General features: G+C 44.7%; 1 protein-coding gene across 6 annotated transcripts in view; it reads right to left on the bottom strand.

The window, feature by feature from the left end:
• nrxn2b (neurexin 2b) overlaps positions 1–24530 on the bottom strand; it is a 285878-nt gene that overhangs the window by 124643 nt on the left and 136705 nt on the right. For 5 of the 6 annotated variants that reach the window (XM_019863281.1, XM_019863279.1, XM_019863275.1 and 2 more), the window contains 7 exons: positions 23068–23506; positions 21540–21923; positions 20004–20207; positions 18178–18204; positions 8820–8939; positions 6303–6684; positions 4646–4836 (listed from right to left, as the gene is read on the bottom strand). In XM_019863281.1, the coding sequence (XP_019718840.1) occupies positions 4646–4836; positions 6303–6684; positions 8820–8939; positions 18178–18204; positions 20004–20207; positions 21540–21923; positions 23068–23506 (1747 nt within the window). The remainder of the gene's footprint in view (positions 1–4645; positions 4837–6302; positions 6685–8819; positions 8940–18177; positions 18205–20003; positions 20208–21539; positions 21924–23067; positions 23507–24530) is intronic. The other variant, XM_019863277.1, reaches the window with a different exon arrangement.

Raw genomic sequence — 24530 nt, 5'->3', positions numbered from 1 at the left:
GAGAAAAGGAAAGGAAAGAAGAGAGAGAGAGAGAGAGAGAGAGAGATTTTTTTGAAAATAAATATGAATGTGCATGTCCCAAAGAAATAAATGATTACATAAATAAATAAAACACATATGTATAAATATATATTTATACACACACACACACACACACACACACACACACACACACACACACACACACACACACATTGTATTAGAGGAAAAAAAATGCTTTTATTTTTTTTTTTACGGTGATTTGTGGGAAGCGTATAATACTAGGGCAGGTGTCCTGCTCGGGAAATTACAGAAACATGCATGCTTTGAGTCCTGGTTTGTTTTCAAGGTTGTGGATCATAACATCCAAACTTGAACAACTTTTTTTTCTCCCCAGTAAGTGTGTGTGTGTGTGTGTGTGTGTGTGTGTGTGTGTGTGTGTGTGTGTGTGTTACAATGATGAGTAACCACTTTCCCGGGTGTCCTGGTCTGACTCTGCCGCCGTGATGAATGCTTGCGTCGCAGAACAGCGCAGAGCGATCCGAAAGGCACGAGCAATTATAGCCGCGCGGACATCATCAGAGACCGAACACCTCCGCGTCTCCACGGTTACCGTAATGACCTCCCATGGGCCGGCGGAGGGAGTCGGGGATGCTAACTAAGATGCTGAGCTCAACCGGGACCCCTGAAAGCAGGGCCGTGCTGACATAACGTTTACGGAGACTAATCAAGAGTTTTGCCTTGTTTGGCGCAACTTAAAGGGGAGCTCATTTGGTGCATTCAATTTGTTCTTGCTGGGTGAAGACATTTCCCCTTTTCATCCAAACGACGACGCGTGATGCCAGACAGCTTTTCTAGCTTGACCTCGATGGCTTCTTTGGCACCTTTTTCAAACCTGCAGTCCTCCCTATCTAGAATTGGGACGTCCCTTCCTGAAAGGCAAAGGAACTCCTCATTCTGGACCCAAAGAAGCCGCTCTCCGATGTCGCGCCGGCACAACGGCTCAAGTCTTCAATTGCGGTGCTGACACTGAGCAACAAATGTGTGCCACCAGGACCACAGTGCTCATTTTGCATGAATTATTTATTTTTTGCATTGCGAGGGATTTGTATGACTCATTGGAATCAAGTCTTTAACTTGCATACTTCACCACCCACTAAATGAGCAGAATAGAGAGCGGAAATTAGATTGGCTCCTAATGGCTATTGATTACCGAATTTGGGGTTTGCCTTTAGTTTAGTCTTTGGCCTTTGGACAGCCGAGTAATCTTCCAGTTACTGCTCAATAATGAGCCATGTCTTCCTTGTCGGCTTGATACTCGACAGTGTAGCCATGTGGCTTGTGCCACGGTGCTTATTTTGGTGTTCGTCAATCAAGTGGCCGGAATAATGACAGACGGAATAATGACAGACGCGGCTGTGTGTTTTGTAAACATCCATTTAGTCAGATTGGAGCGGAGCTGGGTGCAGATTGTGTCCTCGGCTGCTGTCTCGATGTTTGTGAAGACAAGACTGAATTTATTTCTCCATGAACACAAACGCTATTCATTTTTTATCCCCTCCCCCCATTCAGCGTCTTCATCGAGTCAAAACCCCCGACTGGCTGTTGTGTTGTAACTGTTCAGCCGGCGCCTCAATTCCGCAGAGGAAAGTGTAGATGCAGTCGGAGGAAGACAAAAAAAAAAAATGCAAATAGCAAATAAACATTCCGTTTTCAGTAAGTCTGGAAGGGTTTCAAAATGGTGCAGGTTCATGAGATGTTTTTCATTCACACTCTATCGACGTTATTATTGTTCATGAAAGCTAAGAGCTAAAATTTTAAAAAACAAAAACATTTTCATTAACCAAACAAAATAAAAACAAGAAAGTGAAAACTAACTGGAGCTCCATCTTACGTTGATGAAATTAACGATAATCTCCTCTGTTGTCATCTTTGGCAACTAATTTGAGTTTCCGGCATCCAACTGAAAATTCTTTAATTCGGGGCTGCTGCAAATCTGTCCAGAAGGAGGAACCTCAAACAGTTGCTTAGGAATTGAGAATTTATTACTCCATACTGCGTGACCTTTGAACTTGCACTTGACAATTTACCCCATATTAAAAAAACAAAAAACAAACAAGCACTAAAACGAATACAAAGCACACTGAAATACAGCATTTTGGAAGAAAAATGGTTGCACTAAAATCTAATTAAAATGAACTGAATTTAAAAAAAAAAAGTCAAAATGAAACAATAATGAAAAATGTCCCGTTTAGTGTCCTTTGCTTTTGCGTTGGCCGAGGCCCCTTGAAGCGGGATTGGCTCCTTTGGCCTTTTACTCCCCGTTTGCCCAAATTTCTCTGTCCGAGTTGACCTTGCCATCATACGTCTCCATACTTAACACTTTGCTTGACTCGATTGTTTTCCGATCCGTTTTTACAACCACCGCTGTGGCTCCTGAGCTCCAAACTCACCCCCCACCCGACCCCCCACCCCCAGCAGTCTGTAATTGACTTTTGGTACGAGGACGCTCAAAGAAAAGATACATTTGTCACAGCAGGATCAAAAGGACATTGATATATGAGATCACACCCGACGTCAAGTTTCCCTGATGATGAAAACCACGACGGACATTCACAGCGTAATCCGAATTGATAAGAACGGCCGTTGATGAAAACCATCGCGGCGTTGGTGATCAAACTGAAACTTGGCGGCGGCTTGAGAACGTGACGGTGGCGTTTCGCCTCCTCCTCCTCCGCCTGCACGCCCACCACACGAAGTCTCCGGTTACACCAGGCTGGAGTTGAGACATTCATCGTACCTGACGCGAGGCACTAATCCAGTTAGACGGCGTGCGATTTGTTTGGCTATTATCATGCAAATGCATCGGGACGCCAGCTTCGGCAGGGCTTCGTTACAAAGCCTTCAGCTCTGTCGTTTGCGATTCGACACCAGGTGCAAATTGAAGCATTGTTCAAAAGGAAATTATACAGAGGTTGGATTGCATATCCAAGGGGGGCCCTTGCTTATTTATTCAGCCTCCAACTAGATGTAAACATTGCTTCTTTTTTTTTTTTTTTAATGAATGACTGCACTTGTGTCACTTAACAAGCCTCGTCTTTATCCACCATCCAAAATGATCCCAGCTCGTTTCGGTGGCAGCGTCTTGTTCTCATAACCCTTTTTTTCTTTGTATTTTATTATGATTATTCTTATTTTTTGCTGACAAATAGATCACTGGAAGCTTATTTTTGTTTTTATTTTGCAAGCACAAAGAATATGAAATCTTAGATCACACACACACACACACACACACACACACACACACACACACACACACACACACACACACACACAAAGCGACTTTCTACGGGCGAGACAAAGCCCCGAGAATTGTTTCTTTTCTTTGATACACAGGTAGAAGCTTGCCAGGGAGATTGTGGGAATTGCTAGATCTGTGCTTTATTCCCAGGCTGCGGAACGCATTGCTACGCTGTGTACATTCAGCATATTTCTAGGGATGCGCCATTGCTCGGAAATGCGTTTTGTACATTGCACATTTGTCAAGAGGATTCCTTGAGCCGTGTTTTTTTCTGGAGGACATTTGTCTCCGATTCCAGTGGAGGTTAGTACTCAATGGCGAATTAATGGTTCCAACTGAGCTGACATTAACGCTAAGTGCCAATGACATGGAATGCCGTCAACGGGAATCCTAACAAGGAGCGCCGTCAACATCAATTGCCATCAACAGGTTGTTTTTTTTTTTAATGGGATATATATATAGAGAGAGAGAGAGAGAGAGATAGAGAGCAAGCGCACACACACTACTAAATACTACTACTACTACTCCTAAATTTCCTAAATTTATTGCAAATAGTTTGTAAAGTTTGAAATTCACACCAGTTCTAAGTCGTCTGCTGGATGATAGGGCGGCCGACAGCATGAAATGCAACCGCCGCCATTGGGGAGTTTCGACAGGCACCACGGCATGGGGGGGCAAGCATGGGGGGGGGGGGGGGGGCGGCCTGAGCTGCCGTGCACCCGCTCTGTAGCTTTGGCGGACAGGGGTGCGCACCGTGCACACACATTTCTTATAGGAACATCTTAGTTTGTGCTTTTTCCGTGCACGAATTAGCCATCGATATTCAGCACTGCCATTTTAAAATCTGAACGATTCTGGGAGAACCGGATTGTTATTTCGGGTTCCACTCGATCCCCAACCCTACTGGTGATTCATTTTGGACACATTATTTTGCCATCAGAAACACATTCACATTGTTGTTGTTTGGTTTCTCTAGTAGAAAAGGGATGTTCAAACCTGTGATATGTCCCCCGCAAAAAATATTTGAATAAATGTATATTTTGTGTATAAAACATATCTTTTCACAAAACACTTGTTTCCTGCATTTTGGTTAGTCCAAAATAAGTGAGTTGGGCGAAATCAGCCAACGTTTACTGCTGATTACTAAAAATGGGATCAGTTAGAAGGATTTATTGATTTATTTTTTTGTGATGAGAGTCAAATCTTTCATGAGGTAGTTTCTGTGTTTACAGAGTCATAAAATTCATTCTGAGAGCCAAGAAACATCAGTCAATGTTCTTAATTGGCTGACAATCAACAGGTTGTCTTTTTTTCGGAAAAGAGTGACAAGGCCCGAGGCTGGCCAGCTGGCGCGAGATGTCTTACCTTTGAGGTCCAGGTTGCGGGCTCCATTGGAGTGCTGCGTCACGGTGCGTGAGTCGATCTTTAGCGTGTGGACGTTGTTGGCGTCCCGGGACACCACCACATTGTGCCACTGGTTGTCGTTGAGCGGCTTGTCCGAGTTGCCCTTCATTAGCGACGGGCCGTTGCCAAGGTCAAAGACGTAGTGGACGTACCTTGGGAGGGAGGCGGGAACAAGGACAAAGATGATGATGATGATCATGAAGATGATGCCTGTGTGTGTGTGTGTGTGTGTGTGTGTGTGTGTGTGTGTGTGTGTGTGTGTGTGTGTGTGTGTGCGCGTGCATGTGTGTGAGGTCTTCCAAATATAATTCAGCTGCCGTCCTCGGTGGCCGGTCATGCCGCACCAATTTGTCTGGAGGCGCTTTAAGATGGATGACGCTTCAATCTCAATTCTTAATGGCTCCATATTTTCCATGTCGCCCATTTGTTTGTATTGTATTTAAACTGTACATCCTCTGCTCGTTGGCATGCGCGTGGGGAGTCAGCCTTAACATTTGGGTCGTTCTCCCGCACTCAGGTTGCAATTTTTTTTGCCTCAATGCCAGAGGCAGAGTCGCTGAAAATGTCACACAAGTAAGAGTACTCTTAAAGAAAAAGTAAATGTTAAAAGTGTAGCCCTCCAAATGATTACTTGAATGAGAGCAAAACAGTACTCAAGAACAAACTACTGGTGAGTAACTTCAAAGTTGTCTTTAAATGAGTGCATGAACACCAAATGAAACAAAAATAATCTCAAAGATGTAGCCAAAGATGTTGATGTACAATATCACTTTAAATAAAATGATAACATTTGGGAACAATTAAAAAGAAAAAGCTGCTGTATTCGATTTAAAAACTAAAATTGGCATGCTGATTCCAATTTTTTTTTTCCACAGGCACATGTCGCCCATTTGTTTGTATTGTATTTAAACTGTACATCCTCTGCTCGTTGGCATGCGCGTGGGGAGTCAGCCTTAACATTTGTGTCGTTCTCCCGCACTCAGGTTGCAATTTTTTTTACCTCAATGCCAGAGGCAGAGTCGCTGAAAATGTCACACAAGTAAGAGTACTCTTAAAGAAAAAGTAAATGTTAAAAGTGTAGCCCTCCAAATGATTACTTGAATGAGAGCAAAACAGTACTCAAGAACAAACTACTGGTGAGTAATTGGGGAACAATTAGAAATAAAAAGCTGCTGTATTCGATTTAAAAAGTAAAATTGGCACGCAGATTCCAAATTTTTTTTTTCCCACAATCGCATCAAATTTTCTTCTCCACATCTTACCAGATGAGCAAAATTCCACTGATGAGCTGCGTAAGTTTCAAAACGTCTCTGGCAAGTACAATTCATCCCAAAAGTCAGTCAATGTAAGGAAATAAATGGAGCGCGTCTGCTAAACGCCCATTTGTGTCCACCCCGCAGTGGCTTTTTGCAGACATATTTGAGGTTTTGGGCCGAGGCTATTTTGGCCGATGCATTCAGAACGAGCGCGGCACCTAATCCGCGGCTCTTTTGTCTTCATAACGCTGCTAAATAGGAAACACGAGGAAGCAAAAAGCCTCTTTCTGAGTATCATTATAAAGAGCTTTAAGGGGGGGAAAATAGCTTTCTATTGAATTCGTCCTTGAATGCATGCTCACCCTTTGACCAGTTCCACAACAATGAAGTCGCTCCCGTCGCCGGAGTTGAAGAGCAGCAGGCCGTCGGGCGTGGTGGTTTTAAACTGGAAAAAGAGGTGCATGGAGGCGTACGCTTGCAGCGTGGCCAGCGCCAGGTAGCTGCCTTTGCTTCGGAACGTCACCGGGTCGGCAATGATGTGGCGCATGCCGAAGCGGGCGTTGAGCTCGCAGTAGGAGATGTCGCCGTTCTTGCACTGGTCAAGGTAGGGCACGCCGTTGAAGGCCAGGCCCTGAAGGTGGCCGATGAAGTTGGACGGCACCACCGAGATGAAGCGGCGCTCGGTCATGATGCCCGTCTCGATGTTGTGGAACTCCAGACGTGTGTGGGCACCGGTCATCTGGCCTGGAAAGCGGAACGGTGATGATGAGGGACTGATAACCATCATTCATTTAGAGAGCGCAAATAACGGCGCCGCGCTGCTCCGCTTCAGGCAACGGAAGGTGTCCGGGGAAATATTACGCTTCACAGTATGCCACCGTAATTATACGAGTTCCATCAGGGTGAAAATTCAATATATCGCAATATTTACTTTCATTTGCACTGAAGGAAATGAGACAAACAGAGTATAATGCGGGGATGAGATTATGACCCCAAAATCCTGTGTATAAAATGCCTCCTTGTGTATTACGAACCCCCCCCCCAAATAAAAAAATCAACCTTAAAAAGTACCGTATTTTCCGCACTCTGATGCACACCTAAAAGCATTCAATTTTGTCAAAAGCCGACAGTGCGCCTTAAAATCCGATGTGCCTTATATCCGATCAATATTCTGATTTCTTGGACACGGTATTTTAAATGTTCTGTAAAACGCTTTGTTACAGCGACAGCGGTTGTGAAAGCGTTATATAAATAAAGCTGTATTGTATTGTATTCCTTTAGCGTAGCTCCATCTAGTGGATGCATAACGCAACCGCAGACACGATTGTGGCTTCTATTTGATGCACCTTATAATGCAGTGTGCCCTATATATGAAAACAATTTTAAAATTGGCCATTCATTGAAGGTGTGCCTCATACTCCCAAGCTCTTTATGGTGCGGAAAATACGGTCGTTTTTTTTCTCTGTATCTGTGTATAATACAGTACCCTGATTGGTTGGTTATCCATTGCTATCATTTAGTCGCATTTGTGCAAGTGCATGTTTTTAATGTTCCCATAACACTGTCACAATGAACCTCTCCTGTTTTGAAAAGACACACGAACATACACATGCACATGATGAAACTGTGTTAAATTAACATGTTATTTGATTATTTATATAAAAGGCTGTAGAAACAGACGCGAAGTGAGGCTACAACAAACTTTTTTGCATTTTATTGTTGAGTGTTGCTTTGGTGGGGTTGTAATAAGCATGCTAAGATAAGAAGTGCAATATACGAGCTCGTAAATGCACCACTTGTTTGCGAAATCATATCACAACGACAGTAGCGACTTTGCCAGTTAAAACAGCACGTTTGAGTAAGCCCAGTTTATTATTACAAAGTGATCAGGAGGGACGGCAACTGTGTCCGGCTGTCAGCATCAAAATGTGTGCGGTCATTGACGTCGTATAACTGCCTTTGAAAAGTAATCCGGTAACTCTCACCAGCAGTGCTAATCGCTAGCGCGACCGCCGTTGAACGCTGGCGACAGGCGCCGTACAATACAGCGCCAGTGTCATCAAGACGCTTTCTGGCGCCCTTAATCAGCGACTGGAGGTTATTTCAAGATGTGGTTGTGTCGTTAAAGTCGGTAGCGACGACCAAGTTTGTGATGGCACTGCTGTCTGGAGGAAGAGTCAAGTCAGCCATTCGGCCGCGACACATTGCCGGGAACAACTTCAAAATAAAAGTGAACCGTAGGCATAGATGCTCATAAATTATGTGGTTGGGTACATTTTATTTTAAAGCTGGCCTTCTTATTGCGTTGGCGGCGTGATACATAATGAAGTATTCATGCTGCGGTGCCTGAGTACTGTATAGCCATTTAGTCTAAACCTGGTGAAACATTTTTTTTAATGTCAAATTCAAACCTGTGTATAATACTCCCCCGGATTTTTGAGGTGGGGCGGGGATGGGGGGTGTATTATGCAGGGGATTTTACGGTAGTTTGTATTGACTTGGATTATGTAGTGCCGTGGCTCCATAGCATGACAATTAAAAAGTTCCCGGTTTTACTTTTTTGGCCTCATAAAGCAGGCGGACCTTGACCCGGTCATCCGTTGCTCCCGGACATGCCGCGCCCGATCCATCCCCTTCATCGAGCTCACAGCTTTTTCCTTCGCCTCTGTCCTTATCCTCTGCTCCAGTCCTTTGCCCGGGGCCACAATATGTGACTCTGCCTCATCTTTGTGATCTTTCACCCTTCCACTTGCTATTTTGTGATCAGCTCTACCGCCACATACCCCTCAGAGCTTTCAATCCAGCCGAGACCGATTTAAAAATAACTGCTTTTTTTCTCTCCCTCCGCCGCCAACAGCTTTTGTTCACGCGCAACTAACCTTCCACGGTGACGTTGTCCACGGAGAGCTGCAGGCTCTTGCCTCGTCGCACCACCTTCACCGTGTGCCACTCATTATCGTTCAGCTTCTGGCCCGCAAACAGTGTCTCGGGTCCTTTGCCTGTGGATGAGCGGGGAAGTCAAAATACGGCATTGTAGGAGTTGTTGTGTAAGTGTGTGTGTGTGTGTGTGTGTGTGATGCATGTGCACGAATGTGAGTGGTGCTCTATCAACATGTTTAATGTTTCTTTTTTTTTCTGGTTCAGCCGTGTGACTTGCGGTCACACGTGGCGGCAGGAAGGAGGTGGTGGCACAGACATTAGTCAGGGCAAGCTTATGCAGGCACGATGTCGAGGGTGCAGAGGAGTCACGGGTAACTGTTGGGGGTGGGGCGCCAAGCCGAAAGGTTGACGTTTGCTCGGAGGGATGTTTGGATGCTGCTAAGCTAACAAGACAGTTTGAAAAACAAAGAGTGGGTCAAACAAGAGCAATAGGCCTTAACCCCGGTCAATTGGCTGGAAAGAAGTCAGCTCCGCAAATGCCTTCTGAGCCAGACAGATGCTCTCATCAAAGCGGCTAAATATGCACATGCCGCTTGGGGGTTTCGTTTTGTTCATTAGTAGCTTTTCGCCACCAGGTGATGACCCAAAGGCTGCCCCCCCCCCCCACACACACACACAGCCCTGCTATGTACCCATCTGGGGAAGTGTTTGAACACACACAAAATGCTTCAAATGCAATAGAATAGCAATACATAAGATTAGCATGTGCTAATCAGGGCAATTTCATTCCAAATTCAACTAACTTGGCCTTCAGTCTTAAAATGACGTCGGCATTTGTCCGTCCGTTCATTGGTTGATCGGCGCAATGGGTGAAGGAGGAGGATGACTGTCGGACATTATTAAAAATTCGGGGTCAGGATCTCAAGTGGGCCACCTTTTCTGAGGCGTTGCTATGGAGATATCTGCATCAACCAAGCGGGCTAGTATTTGAGGAGGGCCCACTTCTCCAGACGGCGTTTTTCTGCAGCACTGAGACTCTTCTCGTTAACACTGTAAAGGAAAACATTTTCGCCGTGTCCAAATTCACAGGCCGGGTTCTTGGAAGGCCGCATTTTCGGCCGCATGACGTCTTTTCTGGCTTGACTTGACCACACGTGGTGTCCAAAATTCACACTAAGCCTTTCCAAATTTGCAACGGCTTACACCGTCCACACGGAGACTACATGAGGGGGAGCTTGCGAAGGAGTCGGAGGACCCAGCCTGCAAATTGTCATTCTAGAGCAGTGATTTTCAATCTTTTTCGAGCCAAGGCACATTTCTTTCATTGAAAAAAAATCCCGCGGCACACCACTTGCTGAAAATGTGAAAAAAGCTTATTTTAACAATTAAGTGTTAGATTGTTATTATAAGCGTTTTTGAACATCGAAAAATAACGCTATAACACCTTGAATAGGAATCAAATCAACATCAATCAGTTTTATAATCTTTCATATTTATTCTCACTCAGTGTGATAAATGGTTTGGATGAACACAGATCTGCTATCCTGTCAGCAATCGATGAAAGACACAAAGCTCTCCTTCCACGGCTCTCATTCTTTCTGTTTTTAGTTTTTACAGCAGTCAGGCTATTTCTTTAGCCGCTTTGGGTCCGAACGTCTCATTTACAATGGCTTTGCAGGCGGCAAGTATTAATTGCTCTGCCACTTTTTTGATTTAGCCACAAATTCAGCGACACGGTAACTTGCTTTCAATGCTCTCTCGTTTACCTTTGCGGGTTTTCTCATGCACGTTGCTTGTTTCTTCGTGTTTTTCACGCAGGCGAACAAAATACTCCACATTGTTGTTTCGAAGTGAAGGGTGTTTTGTTTGGAGATGGAGTTTAAGCTTACTTGGGACAATAGTGCTGTTGGAGAGTTGCTTTTCACCACATACGAAGCACAACGCAGTCGGTGCCGGTAAAAGTAAATCCAAATGAAAGAGAGCTGTCGTCGTGTTGGCTCGCGCCGGAAACTTCGCCTGTCTCGAAGCACAAAGCAATTCGCTAGCTGCTGCTGCCCCCTACAGGGATGGAAGAGTACTACACGATCACTCTGCCGGGCGATTGACCGCACAGGCATACATATTGGATCATTTTCCCACGGCACACCTGACAATATCTCGCGGCACAGTGTTTGAAAAACACTGTTCGAGAGTTTGGAAACCACGTCCGGTTGCGTTGCGCCGGACGTGGCGTCATGCGGTCGAAAATGTGTCCTTCGGAGTACGCAATCTGTGAATTTGTGATGTGTTAAATGGCAGTCCTGGAAGAAGATTCCCTCCATTTGTGGCACCTTCTAAAAGTTTCAAATGTTTCCCCAGATGTGTTTTGTTTGTTAATTTTTGGTTTTTAGCTTTTCTCGATGAGACTCTTTTGTGCTTAAGAGCGATATTCACAAATTTGACTTGACTTTTTGATTGTGAATTGCCACAAACAATATGATGTAAAGCGTTCGGGTTGTTTTCAGGAAGTCACGGGGGTAAATAGGTCGCTTTTAAGGATAGCAAGCTGGCTACTAAGCTCCTTGTACGCTATTCCCACCAACTTCTAACAAGCACCATGATCCACATGCGTATTCCCAGCCTAATCAGCATTAATATTAACACTGACTGCTGTAATGTTAAGCGAAATGGCCTGCAGGCATGCACTCGGCGAGCTCGAGCCTCACCTTGCGAGTTGTGCAACCCCCCTCATGGCAGTGCTGACTCCCTACTACAAAGCAAGCACATGCTCATTCGCTACTGCCCCCGAGTGGTGTCAAGGAGTTCAGCCACTGGCCCCGACAACGAGGGCTCCCAAGTGCCAAGTCCACTTACGGCAGATGGGCCGGTTCTGCATGGTATCATGTGGGGCGACCTGGCAGCATATTAAACAGGAGGCTCTGGGCGCGCCGGGCACATAACGCACTGTACTACAATTTCGGAATATTCAAATTGGATGGGCAGACGGTGAGCACACGAACATGCGCATGTGCGCGCATGGCAAAACCGGGGAGGTTAATAGCCGTTTAGTCCTCGCACCCTTCACGCGTGATTACGCGGGGTCGGCCGGTGGCGAGGCCGAGGCCCAAACAACCTGCCACCCATTTTGTACGTAAATCATGTTAATTCCCGAAGAAGTGTGTACGCAGGACGAAAGGCCAGCTGTGGGCATATGGTGAGAGTAATGGACAACGATGGACCTTATCGGACTGACAATCTGCTTTAGCAGTCAATGGATCAATAGTGCTCTTTTCAAGAAGCGTCTAGTCAATGAATAACAACCTTAGGCACGTCAATACCAGAGGCACCAAATGGCAATCTGTCCCAGTCTCCTAAAGAAAAAAAAAAATCATGATATTGCTCGTTCTTCGCAGATGATAAAGAATACATGGCTGTGTCGTCACATTGTCTGTCTGTGGTAATCCTCCATTCGGGTCAAAATATTTGTTGCTTTAAGGGTCACAACACCACAACGCTATCCGTTAGCTTGTTGTTGTTTTTTTGTTTGACAGCATGAAGCTAATCAGACTTTTCTAAGCAAAAGTATGTGGCTGTTTTTTGCACAAAAGCAAGTCATTCTCCTTGTTTTATTTTTAGTTTAAAAGCAAATCTTGTCTCTGAATGGAAACAAACAGCTAGCTGTGTCTTTTTTTTTTTTTTAATCCCTTCACTGTCTGCTGGAAGGTGATTATAGTGGACAGAAACTAACAAAAGCAGCTAAAATTGAAAAAGCATTTTTTTTTGTCAATGCAAATAAAACTGAAAATGCTTTAAAAAAAAGACAACTAAAGGAAACGCGTTTGATGTTTAGCAAACTACTGAAAACTCTCATGATAGTGAAAATGTGCTTTGTTGTCACCAGTGTCAAATAATTTAATATATGAGGCTCTTGAAGAGGTCACACCTCAGCAGTGTGTTTGTTCTGGCTCCCCTGCTTTTGCCACTTCACGCAGCTCGAAATGTGATACGAGGGAAAAAGTGTGCTCCTATTTTGCTTCATACTGAATATGAGGGGGAAAAAATATACAATATACATATACATATACATATACATAAATACACACACACATACGCACATACACACATTTGCACACACAAAACAAGGGCTTGTAGACCATTCTAGCTTTATTCAAAACACTTGCGTCGTGATGCCTCTAATTTTGGAAGCAGTATTTTGCACTGCACTTACAGAACTTCAAAGTCTGCGGACTGTCCTGCACTCCCTGGATTTGATTTGCGGATGGTTGTTTTCAAAATGTTTTTGAAGTAAGCCATTTTGTTGAATTTTTACTGCATCATACTTATCAGACACAACAATACAATTCACCCACTTGAAGGGGGGGAAAAAGCTCAAACTAATACTAAAACAAAGAACATTTCAATAAAGTGTGATTTTTTTTTTTTTTTTAAGGAAGTCAGAACAAATCATCATGAATTTTCCAAAACTATTATAACCCTGGTCTGCTGAGACGTTACTCGCTGTGATGTGAGTCGAGTTGTCAGATTTTTGCTCACAATTCAAAAAAAAAACAACCAAAAATAAAAATCACCAGAATCACATCTTGAATCTCCCAAAACATGCAAGTCATGCAAGGCACCACTGTGCTTTTTTTTTTTGTTTTTAAATAAACAATGCACCATCATTCACAGAAAACTCACGCGCCCCTCTGGAAAGTGAACAAACAGCACAAAACAACATTTGTGAAATTAAACGAGTCTCCTTCCGGGCAAACACCTGCTCGACTAAAATGGGACGTCGGCGTGCTCTGCGAAAATGATTCTGGAAACCCCAGCGGTCGAATGTTTGCATTAATGGCCAGCCACTCTTGTGAACCGACTGCCAGATTTTAATGAGCCCTGTTTCCAAAGTTGGATAGTTTGAATTTATAGACAGGTACATTTTCAGTCAGGCTAAATCGGGTGACTGCATGGAGGCAAGAGCGCGGCCAGCACGACTGACCAAATGGCACGTGCGCACACACGCACACACACACACACACACACACACACACACACACACACACACATGAACGGGCACACATTTTTTACTGACTTTTTCCTGCTTTGCACAAGCCGCTTTGAGAGGGTTGAGAGTACCAGCAAGTGACCCATGAGGACTTGTTACATGTGTCCCCCCCCACCTCCCTCCCTCTCCTCTTCTGCCACTAAAAGCAAAAGCCTGCAATGGTTACGTAAGGCTGCACAAGTTAATGTGCCGTTGTCTTAACAAAAGACAGGATTTACGCTCCGCAGCTAGAAAGCCTCCATTTTGACGATAATGCCATTTGGCTCCTATCTTAAGATATCACATTTTCCATCTCGGGCACATTGCCGCCGGTCTAATGAAAAGCTCGGTGCTGTGTGTGTGTGTGTGTGTGTGTGTGTGTGTGTGTGTGTGTGTGTGTGTGTGTGTGTGTGTGTGTGTGTGTGTGTGTGTGTGTGTGTGTGTGTGTGTGCGCACAAAAAATACACACTGTCGGGAATGACATGGCGGTAAAAAATATTTGAAAAAAGTGTTCATCATTGTAAAGTAAGTAATTGTCGTTTTGGAGGTTTGTAACCGGGGTGGTCCACGGAAAAACCGGCGCATATTTTTTGGTGGTTGGGATTGAATAGGAGGGGGTCAGGCTGGCAAACATCATTGATTGAGCATCCCTTAGCTAAATAAACGCCACCGATATCTCCGGCGTGCAAACGGCTGCCGCCGGAAGACATTCTCAGCAGTGCTCGGTGAACGCAGGGAATTAATCCGACTTCACACACCGCATAAATCCGACTTGATTCGTCATTTCAGCGATGTTTCCTCCGCCGTCTCGTCCCGTGGTATGACATGGGTTTTGACAGCGCCCCTTTTCAGGCTCACGGTAATGAAATCAACCCGTCTAAAATTCCGCCTAACGTGGTCGTGATGGATTGACGGAGTGTCACGACCGTGACGGAACATTCCACTTCTTTGCCTAAAAAAATAAGTGAATAAATAAAATTCCTTGGCTGCTTTTGCACTATGCTCTGGGTAATTGTCCATCAGCACTGTGAAGCGCCGTTCAATGACTTTTGAAGCATTGGATCGAATACGATCAAATCATTTTTCGGAATTCATCCACCAGGTTATAACTGATGTGAAGTGGTACTTTGCTTGAAGCTTATTTTTTTGGGGGGTGGGGGGTGGGGGGTAGTCTTTATCTTTGAGTCAATATTTTAAAGTGGCAGTCTGACACGATTTTGGTTACTCGACATGCCTCTCCAGGTGTGCCTAATGAAGTGGCCAGCATAGAAGGAAAGGGACGGGGGCTTTTTCCTGGATGTCTGTTGTTGAAAATATTGAACCGAGTATCAGATTCGTGTTTTTCCAGTCACTGGAGGGACCCGAAAGGCGGTAAATAGTGCTCAAAAGCTCTTCTTACTCTGACCCATCAATGAATCTTTGAGGCATTTTTTTGACCTCATTTTGGATTTTTCATCATAGTTCGCCTTTATTTCCTTTTGACTTTTTTTTTCTCATTTGTTCTAATTCGTTTTTAGAGCTGCTTTGTTCATTTGCTTGCTTGATTGATTTTTTTTTTTTGAGAATGATTTGTTTTAGTTGAACAGCTTTTGTATTTGTTTCAGTTTGTTGTAGTTTCATTTCAAAAAGTGCAACAATTCTCAAACGACTGTTTGACCCTCCTCCTTTTGTACAGACACACAGCAATACCGAAATAAATACATCTAAAATGAGCCCTAAAAGCTCATATTCATTGACAAAATGACAACAAGGGACATTTTCACTATATTTTCCCCCAGTTTTTTTAATGCATTTTCATTTTTGCTTTATTTTGCTTCCAAAAAATATTTTTCTTTTTCAGTTTTAGTTTTCGTTTAGTATGATAGTGGTGGAGTTTGACCTGTTCCCCTTAAATCAAATGAATACACACTTTCTTTTTCTGGAAAAAGACAAAAGCGATGTTGATGTCACCCATTTTAGGAACTAAATCCTATTTTTTTTTCAAAAGGTTCTTCAGTGCCCTCTGAGGGCACACAGATTCGAGAGTTATTATGCAAGGAGGAATATTATCGGCCAACTCGATCGTATGTGGCCTGGAGTGGTGGGAGATCAAATGAGCATTAAATAAAAATGTCTGGCCTCCATTGGAGCGTTAAATTGCCTGAACAAATCAAAATCCAATTCAAGCACCTGCAAAAAATACGTTACACACAAGTCGGAGTCAAACGTTGATGCGTGACCTCAGTGCAACTTTTGCGCATATTGGGCAAAGATATCAATTGGTTGTCCCCAGGGGAGATCCTGGGTAACCACGGCAACAAATTAAACTCTCTTCCAGCATCCACATCCCTGAACAACGGTGACTTTCCAGCTCAGAAAAAAACATGACAGAACTGCTTTAATGGCGCGAATGAAAACAGAACAAAAGTGAGAGGGAGTTGATGAAACGGCAACCACGACAAATTTTGCACTCACTCCAAATTAGGTTCAACAAAGCTCCATTACGATGCAAAAAGGCTGACGAACACGCAAGGCGCCATCACTGAATAAATTATACATGGATTGCGTTAACGTGAGTTTGACAATGTGACTAGCTTGACGATGTGACTAAACGAGCGGCGGGGGAACATCACCCCAATGTCATGAAGGCATCACATCACACCCGTGTTGTAAATCAGGCTTGGAGGGGGTAACGGAATACATGTACCGGTGCTACGTATTCAGAAGAAAAAAAACACTGTTACAGTTACAGAAAATGTAAAACATGTAATCAGATTACAGGTGCATAATAAATATCAATCTACCTGTCTGTCTGTTGATGGATTTTTGCTATTTGCGGGCCGGCTCAGTCTTGATACCACGCAAATACTGTAGCGGTCTACAAGTATATATGGTAGCAATAATTATTCTATTTTATCTTTAACAACATATTTGGTATTGGAGTGATCAAAAATGTATTAAAATATTCGAGTTAGATTTTTTTAAAGGTTCTAGTATCACGCTTCCGGGTCTACTCGACAACACTGAAAGTTGGGGCAACATCGGCCTAACATCCTCACCAAAAAAAAACCAAACCAAATAAAAAAATGATGCCTTCAAAATAAAAATGTAGCTACTTTAGCAGTCGCACGCAAACTATTTTGTGCTTGTTTATTGGCTGCAACTGTGAAATACGCCGCGACTCCGCCCAAGAGAGTGAGCTTTTATTATCCTGAATGCTTTTATTTTGAAGGTCCCACCTTTCGCAGCAGACCCGGAGGGTGAATGCTTTGAGTTGTGAATTAAAGCCTTGGATCGCCGAGGAGACCTTCCACCACTTCACAAAACGCTTTGAACGAGCACACACGGATTGCAGGGAAACGAATAGCTGAGGCACGGAGGGGTACTTTCTTTTGTAAGTCACACCAATTGCCAAACCGACACGACGATGCCCTGTCCTGACTCTGAATAAGGATGCATGTCCTGTCCAGAGCCACTTCTCGCGCACATTTCTCATAAAATAGGCAGCCTGACTGAGCGCTCAGTCAAGCCGGGAAATAAACAACCTTAACCACTCTCACCTAGAAAAGAAATAAATGACCACAGGCTGCAAATTGCCGATTCATGGTCAAGTCTTCAAAAAACTTGATTGGGAACGGCGTGTCCTCATAATTTTGTCCAGGCGGGTCCCGTCTAAGGCTACTCACACGCTGAGACACAGTCCAAGCTGTTCTCTGTCATTGCCTGACATCTAGTGGTAAACACGAGCACTGCATGCTCAGAGTGGTGCATTATTTGGCTTCATCGATCCGAAGAAATGCAATCACTATGTATGGGGAAAGACAAACAATTGTCAGTTTTTGTTTTGTTTTGTTTTTTTTATTCCCCCACTCTTGTCACCGAGCTGGTGGCCACCACCGCTTACCTGCGAGCCCTCGTCTAACCGTGACACACGCACACACAAGAAAAAAAATAAAAACACTTGGGAATTATTCTGTCAGCGAGAGGCCAAAACAAGGCCCGAAAAATCTTTTAGTGGTTTGTCTGCGTGTGCGTGTGTGTGTGTGTGTGTGTGTGTGTGTGTGTGTGTGTGCGTGTGTGTGTGTGTAAGTTGCCCTTTTCTGACACAATGAGGGACGTTAAAGGACGAACTGAATTTGTTTTCACGATTAAGAATTAGAAATATGATTTTCTGTCTACAATAAAAATGAGGCAAAGAGAAAACGCATGCAGTTAAGAATAAAGTCTGCAGATTAATTGGGTCGCAAGGGTGGGGGTGGGGGGGGTTATAAATGAGTGCAACAGAAAAGGGGCAACCGCACTGAATTTGGATCAGATGGTACATTTGAGTCAGAAGAATGGATAGAAAAACTTACTGAGACTACAGTCTATCCTGATACAATCTGGCGGAAAGAGAGAGCGCAATGGTGAGATCAAATCAAAAGAGCAAAAGAGAGAGAGAGAGAGAGAGAGAGACAGAGAGAGAGAGAGAGAGAGAGAGAGAGAGAGAGAGAGAGAGAGAGAGAGAGTTTTACATCCTTCAAGGTACATTCTGCAGACAACCAAGTATTTTCTCTGGGGCCACCATCCGGGGACGGCTCTGAGTCAGCATCACCCTTTCATTTCATCAGCCCCCGTTCCCTCCACTCATCGTTTCCGGCTGCCAACGTGCACCAGAAGGCAATATTGCACCACAGGGTTCAAAGTCTGGCAGCCCCCAAATTCGTCCAGCCTTGTTTCTCACGATGATGCATTATTTTATCATGCCGGAATTTTTCACTGGCTAGTGTGCAAGGGTGTATGCTGTATCGAGAATGTGTGTGGAGCTAAGGAGGAGAAAGTGTGTGTTGCTGTGGTGAGATGATGTCGCTCGTGGCGTGAATGACGGACAGCATGTTAAAAAAAAAAACCCAACCGACATTTCACTCGGGCCAGCGTCGCTCACAGCGTGTTTCATAGTTGTTTCAGGAAATTAATTCCGATTTTGCCATCAAAAGACATTTCTCAGTCTTGCTCCTCAGTTTTTAACCTTTTTTTTAAAGATACATATTTGATTGTTATGTGTACTACATTATAATGGACTCATTAAAAAATGACTTTGCCACTTTGGTTTTATTAGGTTAATTCTGTGTCATCTGTCCAAATGTAAAAAAAAAAAAAAAAGATTGGTGCACTTGCCTCCTGGAGCACTTTGGGAACGCCAGAGACCCAAAACAAACAGTGACGAGAAAGGGTGATCTGCACATCCCAGCCGCTTCATTCCTGCTTGCACGCATTTGACAAAAGACCAAGAGTAAAAAGCCTCGATTGAAGTATCATTTTCAACTGAGCGTTAGCCATAAAGGGTCATTTTACTTGTCGCTACTCGATATGTAGCGGCGACAAATTGTGCGCGTGCAGGTGAGAGCAGCTGAGTTGTGGTCTCGAGCCGTCAACCGCGACAGAATAGTGGACGCAAACAGCCGGGGACCAGCGTCACAGAATGGAGGGCGTGGCCTCAACAAAATTAAATAGAAGTCACGTTCAGATTTCATATGAGCATTTCCTGAATGTGTCATTTGGAAGCAATACGAACAAAATTTTGAAGCTGTGAGCAGGTCTCCCTGACAGTTTGAGCCGAGGCCGCAGAAACACGAGCCATTGAAGGGATGAAAAGTTCCATGGATGGCGTGAGGCGGGGGAGTGTTCAGATGGGCAGCAGAAAAGAAAAGTATAGAAGAGAAGAAGGAATATTTGTCCTCGCTTGTAGTACCTCCCTTATGGGGTGTTCTGCTTTTCCTCAACCCAAAAAGTTGCAACATTTTCACAAAAGAAAAATGATGCAACTTGGTTGCGTTAGCGTGCTACATCAACTCTTAGTGGGATGACGCTTTGGAGCATCCTAACTTTTATGACAGGAAAAGGGAGGAGATCTGATGTGATGCGAGGAAAGAAAAAGGAGAAGGTGACAGCAAGAGGCGAAGGTGCGCCTTGAACAGCTTCCCATCTGGAAAGGGCCAGGAAAGAGCTTCCATCGGACAGACAAGCTCATTCCTGTCTTTTGTCGACATCTAGTGGTCAAGAGAGGGAATAAATCTTCCTCTCATGCGAGCACTCGTGCCAGGAGACGGGCAGGTTAAAAAAAAAATAATTTAAATGTAAAGATGAGGAGGTCAAGGATGGGAGGATGGCGAGGTGGACGAGGAATGACGGCGGGGCCTACCGAGGTTGACGGTGAGCTTGACGCGGCCGCCGTCCAGCTCCAACCGCAGCGTGTCGGCCGACTCCTTGGAGGTGCTGGCCACAAGCAGGCCGTAGGCGCGCTGGGACATGAAACGCAGCGCCACGTCCTCTGCCTCGGTGTGCATTGTGACGGGCATGATGATCTTCAGGTACATGCTGCCGTCGTAGCTCAGCACCGTCGCCTCTGCATGGGCGGGAAAGACGAAATTGGTGCAGTGTGACCAAATGAGGGAAACGTAAGGGAGACGTGCTAACCGCTGGAGCACATTAAATCAAAAATAGGACGCTTTGCTTGGTACAAAACAATACAAAAAGGACTCAAAACGGAAAATTTTAATCCTTTGAGTTCGTCTGACACTGCAGGAACAAACATAACCACTAGAGGGCAGAAAAACCTCACTAAATCAGCCCTTCAAAGATGAAGACGTTTCATTCTGATGTGGAAATAAATCTTGCTCAGCCCAGTCAAACCGCAGATGATTAGACCTCAAATGTGCCACATGTGGCTACATACATTGACCAACAACCATTCACACTCCCAATCATACCCAAGGACAATTTGCACTGTGAGACAGTCGTGCTCACCAGTCGGTCAACCTGCTGCCCACTACATATAACCTTCTATACAGTAGTTAGTATTATTATAATAAATAATAATACATGTCATTTGTAAGCGCCTTTCACAACACTCAAGGACACTTTACAGGCAAGAGCAAACAAAACAATAATATAAAACCACAGATAAAATTATAAATAAAAGATACATTTATGTGGAATAGGCCAGTCTGAATAGGTGGGTTTTGTTATTGTAGGTTATTGATGGAAGATTGAGGTCATGGGTAAATAAGTAGCGTAGGTAAATATAATCAGTGATTCCTAACCAATTTAATATTTATTTCCTGCAAATCTATGCCAGTGAAAAAGAGTGAGCGCCAGCAGGCCCCCAGTTATAATCTGCATGGTCTGGTTATTTCCCGGGGGACCGGATTGTTATTTGCATTGCTCATCGGCATAAATACATACACAAAAGTGCCTTGTTAGCGTAAGCTATTACTTGTTGTACCAGAATAGAATATGTTTTTAAGTGTGTTTATGTGAATATATATATTTTTTAATTAGGCATGAGCTGATATTAGATCCTGACGGAATGGTAACTGTGTGCAAATATATTGCAGTATCATAGTATTAATATTCCAGCCTTTGACCATTAAAAAATATACATATGGAAATAAAAACACAATTATTTTATTTAAAAATATAAATAGAATATTTGGAACGTGACGGCCAGTGTGAAACCTTGACTTTTAAAACTATGGTAAACCATCAAACCGGAAATCGGCCCATGTCTGTTTTGAGCGGCACATTATTATTGCATTGCACATTGAAAAGTATATTTGGCCCTTTAGGATTTCTATTACAGTAACCCGGTCTACAGTACATACTTTTTGTGATATTTTTCTTTGGTGGTGTACCATGAAAAAAAAAAAAAGTCCCTCTCCATATCCCCAGAACGCACCTATCTCGCAGTTGGTGCCCAGGAACCCCGTGCTGGTGCAATCGCATATGTAGCGGTTCCAGCCCTCTTTGCACAACCCGCCATTGCCACAGGGGGTGCTGCTGCAGCGCTTCTGCAGCTCGCGCGTGCAGAAGCTGCTCACGCCCAGCGCGCTCTGGATCTCGGCCAGACGGCGAACGTCGCGGCTCTTGCCGTCGATGAAGAGGTCGCGGACGCAGCCCACGTAGCCGTAGTTGAGCAGCGCCGTCCACACCTCGGGCGGCAGAATCAGCTCCGTCTTGGACTCGGGGAGACCACCCAGGTACATGTCGCTGTCCAGGTCCAGGATCTCGCTGCCCTCTGGGGAGCTGAAGGGCATACTGCGGCTGTTGACCGAGATGGACCCTGAAACGAGATGAAATGTGATGGTGCAAAAACAAGCAGGGAGCGGGAGACAGGGCATCTGTGTAATATCTTGCACACAGGCTAAATGGAGGAGAAAGAAAGCAGAATGCAGCAGGGAGCGGGCCAAGCAACCCCCCCCCCCCACCCGCCCCCATTTCGAGCTCTCTTTCTGTGATTAACGGCTCTGTCTTCATTTTCTATTAAAAGCCAATTACAGCGGGAGCAGCAGCGAGATCACACGCCGACAGACGCGCACGCTTCGTCACACACTTTCTCATTTACAGCGCGCCATTAGAAGGAAGACCACATGCACGCTGTTCATCAGTCACACATGCAGATGTTCCCATTTGCGCCCACAGAAGGCACGAGGCATCGCAAGACCAGCTTTAGGCTTGGAAACAAACAAATATACACAAGCCAATGTGGCGCCCTGGGCGAGATTCTATATGGCGCCGCTCTCCATCGAAAGAAAACAATACGCATATATTTCAGTTCTGTGATGGCCAAAGATGACCTTTTCTTCCACTTTTCTCCGCAACAAATGAAGCTGTAACTGTTCATCCACTTCATTATTATTATTTTTTTTTGGTTACAAAAAATTTTGATTATTTCAAATTTCCTAAGCAATATTTCACTGATGTATTTCACTGTGAATATTTTCACGGCAAAAATCAACGTTTGAAATGGACATTGTTTTGTAAATAGAATCCTTAAATGTGGGGACTTCTTACAGTCACACAGATTTGCGGGTTTTTCTTTTTATGCTTGAATGTGCCGCGATCCATTTTTTTGTTTCCTTGAAGCTAGATAACACTTTGTCAACAGTACAGATTGCGCAACGTACCTTGATATTTTCTTTAGCCGTCACAAACTCAAAATAGTGCCTGGATTCCCATCTTGAAAACACGAATCTCACGCTGCTTCCACCATTTTTGTTTTTCATGTGACACGGCGAATACGTGACATCACTCCCCCAGACGGGAGCCGATTTTCATCATCGTCAACTTCTATACAGTCATGAATTGTGGCAATGCAAAGTAACCGTAGTCAGACAACTAAATTGCGAAAAGTAACGCGTTAGCTTGTACGTCGCTGTAGATGAGGATAGCGCGTTTCCATCATGACCGAAGACGATACTCCTTACCTTTCCGTCCTTCTCTCTGGAAGTCCACGTGACACCATTCCCCATCATTGACTTTCTTGTTGCTGGCTTTCAGCTTGGTTTTGCCCGAGCCCATGTCGATCAGCAAGTACAAATAACCATCCAGCAGCTCCAAGGCGAAGTAATCGGTCTTCAGCTCCCTTCCGGGCTTCTGCTCTTTGGGCCCCTGCGGGCGGCCGTGGCTGAAGAGGAGGAGGCCGCTGGGCTCCGTGGTGCGGAAGTCGAAGGAGATGGAGCCCGTCTTCTTGGTGTTCCACTTGGGCAGCGAGATGAATGACTCGGGAGTCTCGAAGGTGACCGGGTCCAGGGCCGCCACGTCCTCGCAGCGGAACACCAGGTCGCCGTTCAGGGTGATTTTTGGGTCACGCTGGATGGCCAAGCGGGAGAGCTCCAGCTTGAAGTCGTTGTTCTTGTACACCACCTTGAGGGGGTTTGGGAGAAGATGAGTTCGATATGACCAGTGCGGCAAGGGTGACCTTGAAAAAGTAACTTAGTTACTTTACTGATCGCTTGATTTTAAAAGTAACTTGGATTACAAGTTGTTTGAGTCAATACTTTCAGCGGACGCCGATGACCCCCGCTTAACTTTCATCAACATTATTTATCACATTGAGTAATGCGTGAGCTTACGAGTTCCTCAACATGGCAGCCATTACTGAGTATTTACTAAATAGGACCTTGAGCGAATATAGCGCAAACGGTTTAGCACGGCAGGCACAAACTCCAGCACTGAAAATCCATAATTTGCTCCATTTTTTTATTTATATTTTTTTGCTGAACGATTTGCACAGAATGCCCTTCACACTTTGGACAACTACCACATGGGATGTCAGCGTAGCCGTGTGGGCGTGGGGGTGTGGGGGGGGGGGGCTGCCCAATAGCGATCACGATAAGCATACAAGCACAGGGAAGAAAGAAAACAGCTCAGGAATGTCAGTGCGTACGCCGTAATAGGTACTTTGGACAACTACCACATGGGATGTCAGCGTAGCTGTGTGGGGGTGGTGGTGGGGGGGCCGCCCATTAGCGATCACGATAAGCATACAAGTACAGGGGAAGAAAGAAAACAGCTCAGGAATGTCAGCGCGTACGCCGTAATAGGCTTCGAGGGAGCGACGTTCTCCAAATGTTGCCTGCGGCCTTGACGCAGGCAGCCTTTGATGGAAGGTGGCTCTGTTGTTCCCACTCAAATTGTCTTTACATTCATCATAGATTCGGAGCCACGGGCAAAGTAAATTATCCCTGCTTCTTGGGTTGTTTTTTTTTTCCCCCTCATATTTGTTGAACACCTTCCAGACAGCTTTCAGAGGCGCCGGCTGTCCTCCAGGTAATGGCGCGAGGCAGCTTTTGCGCATTTGCATCTGTGTGTTTTCCTCTCGACCTGCTTCAAGCTTGACACACACACACACACACACACAACCACACACCACCACACACACACACAA

The sequence above is a fragment of the Hippocampus comes genome, unplaced genomic scaffold, assembly GCF_001891065.2.
Source record: "Hippocampus comes isolate QL1 unplaced genomic scaffold, H_comes_QL1_v1.1 scaffold18, whole genome shotgun sequence".
Classification (NCBI taxonomy): Eukaryota; Metazoa; Chordata; class Actinopteri; order Syngnathiformes; family Syngnathidae; genus Hippocampus; species Hippocampus comes.
This window is presented reverse-complemented; position numbering and strand designations above follow the sequence as displayed.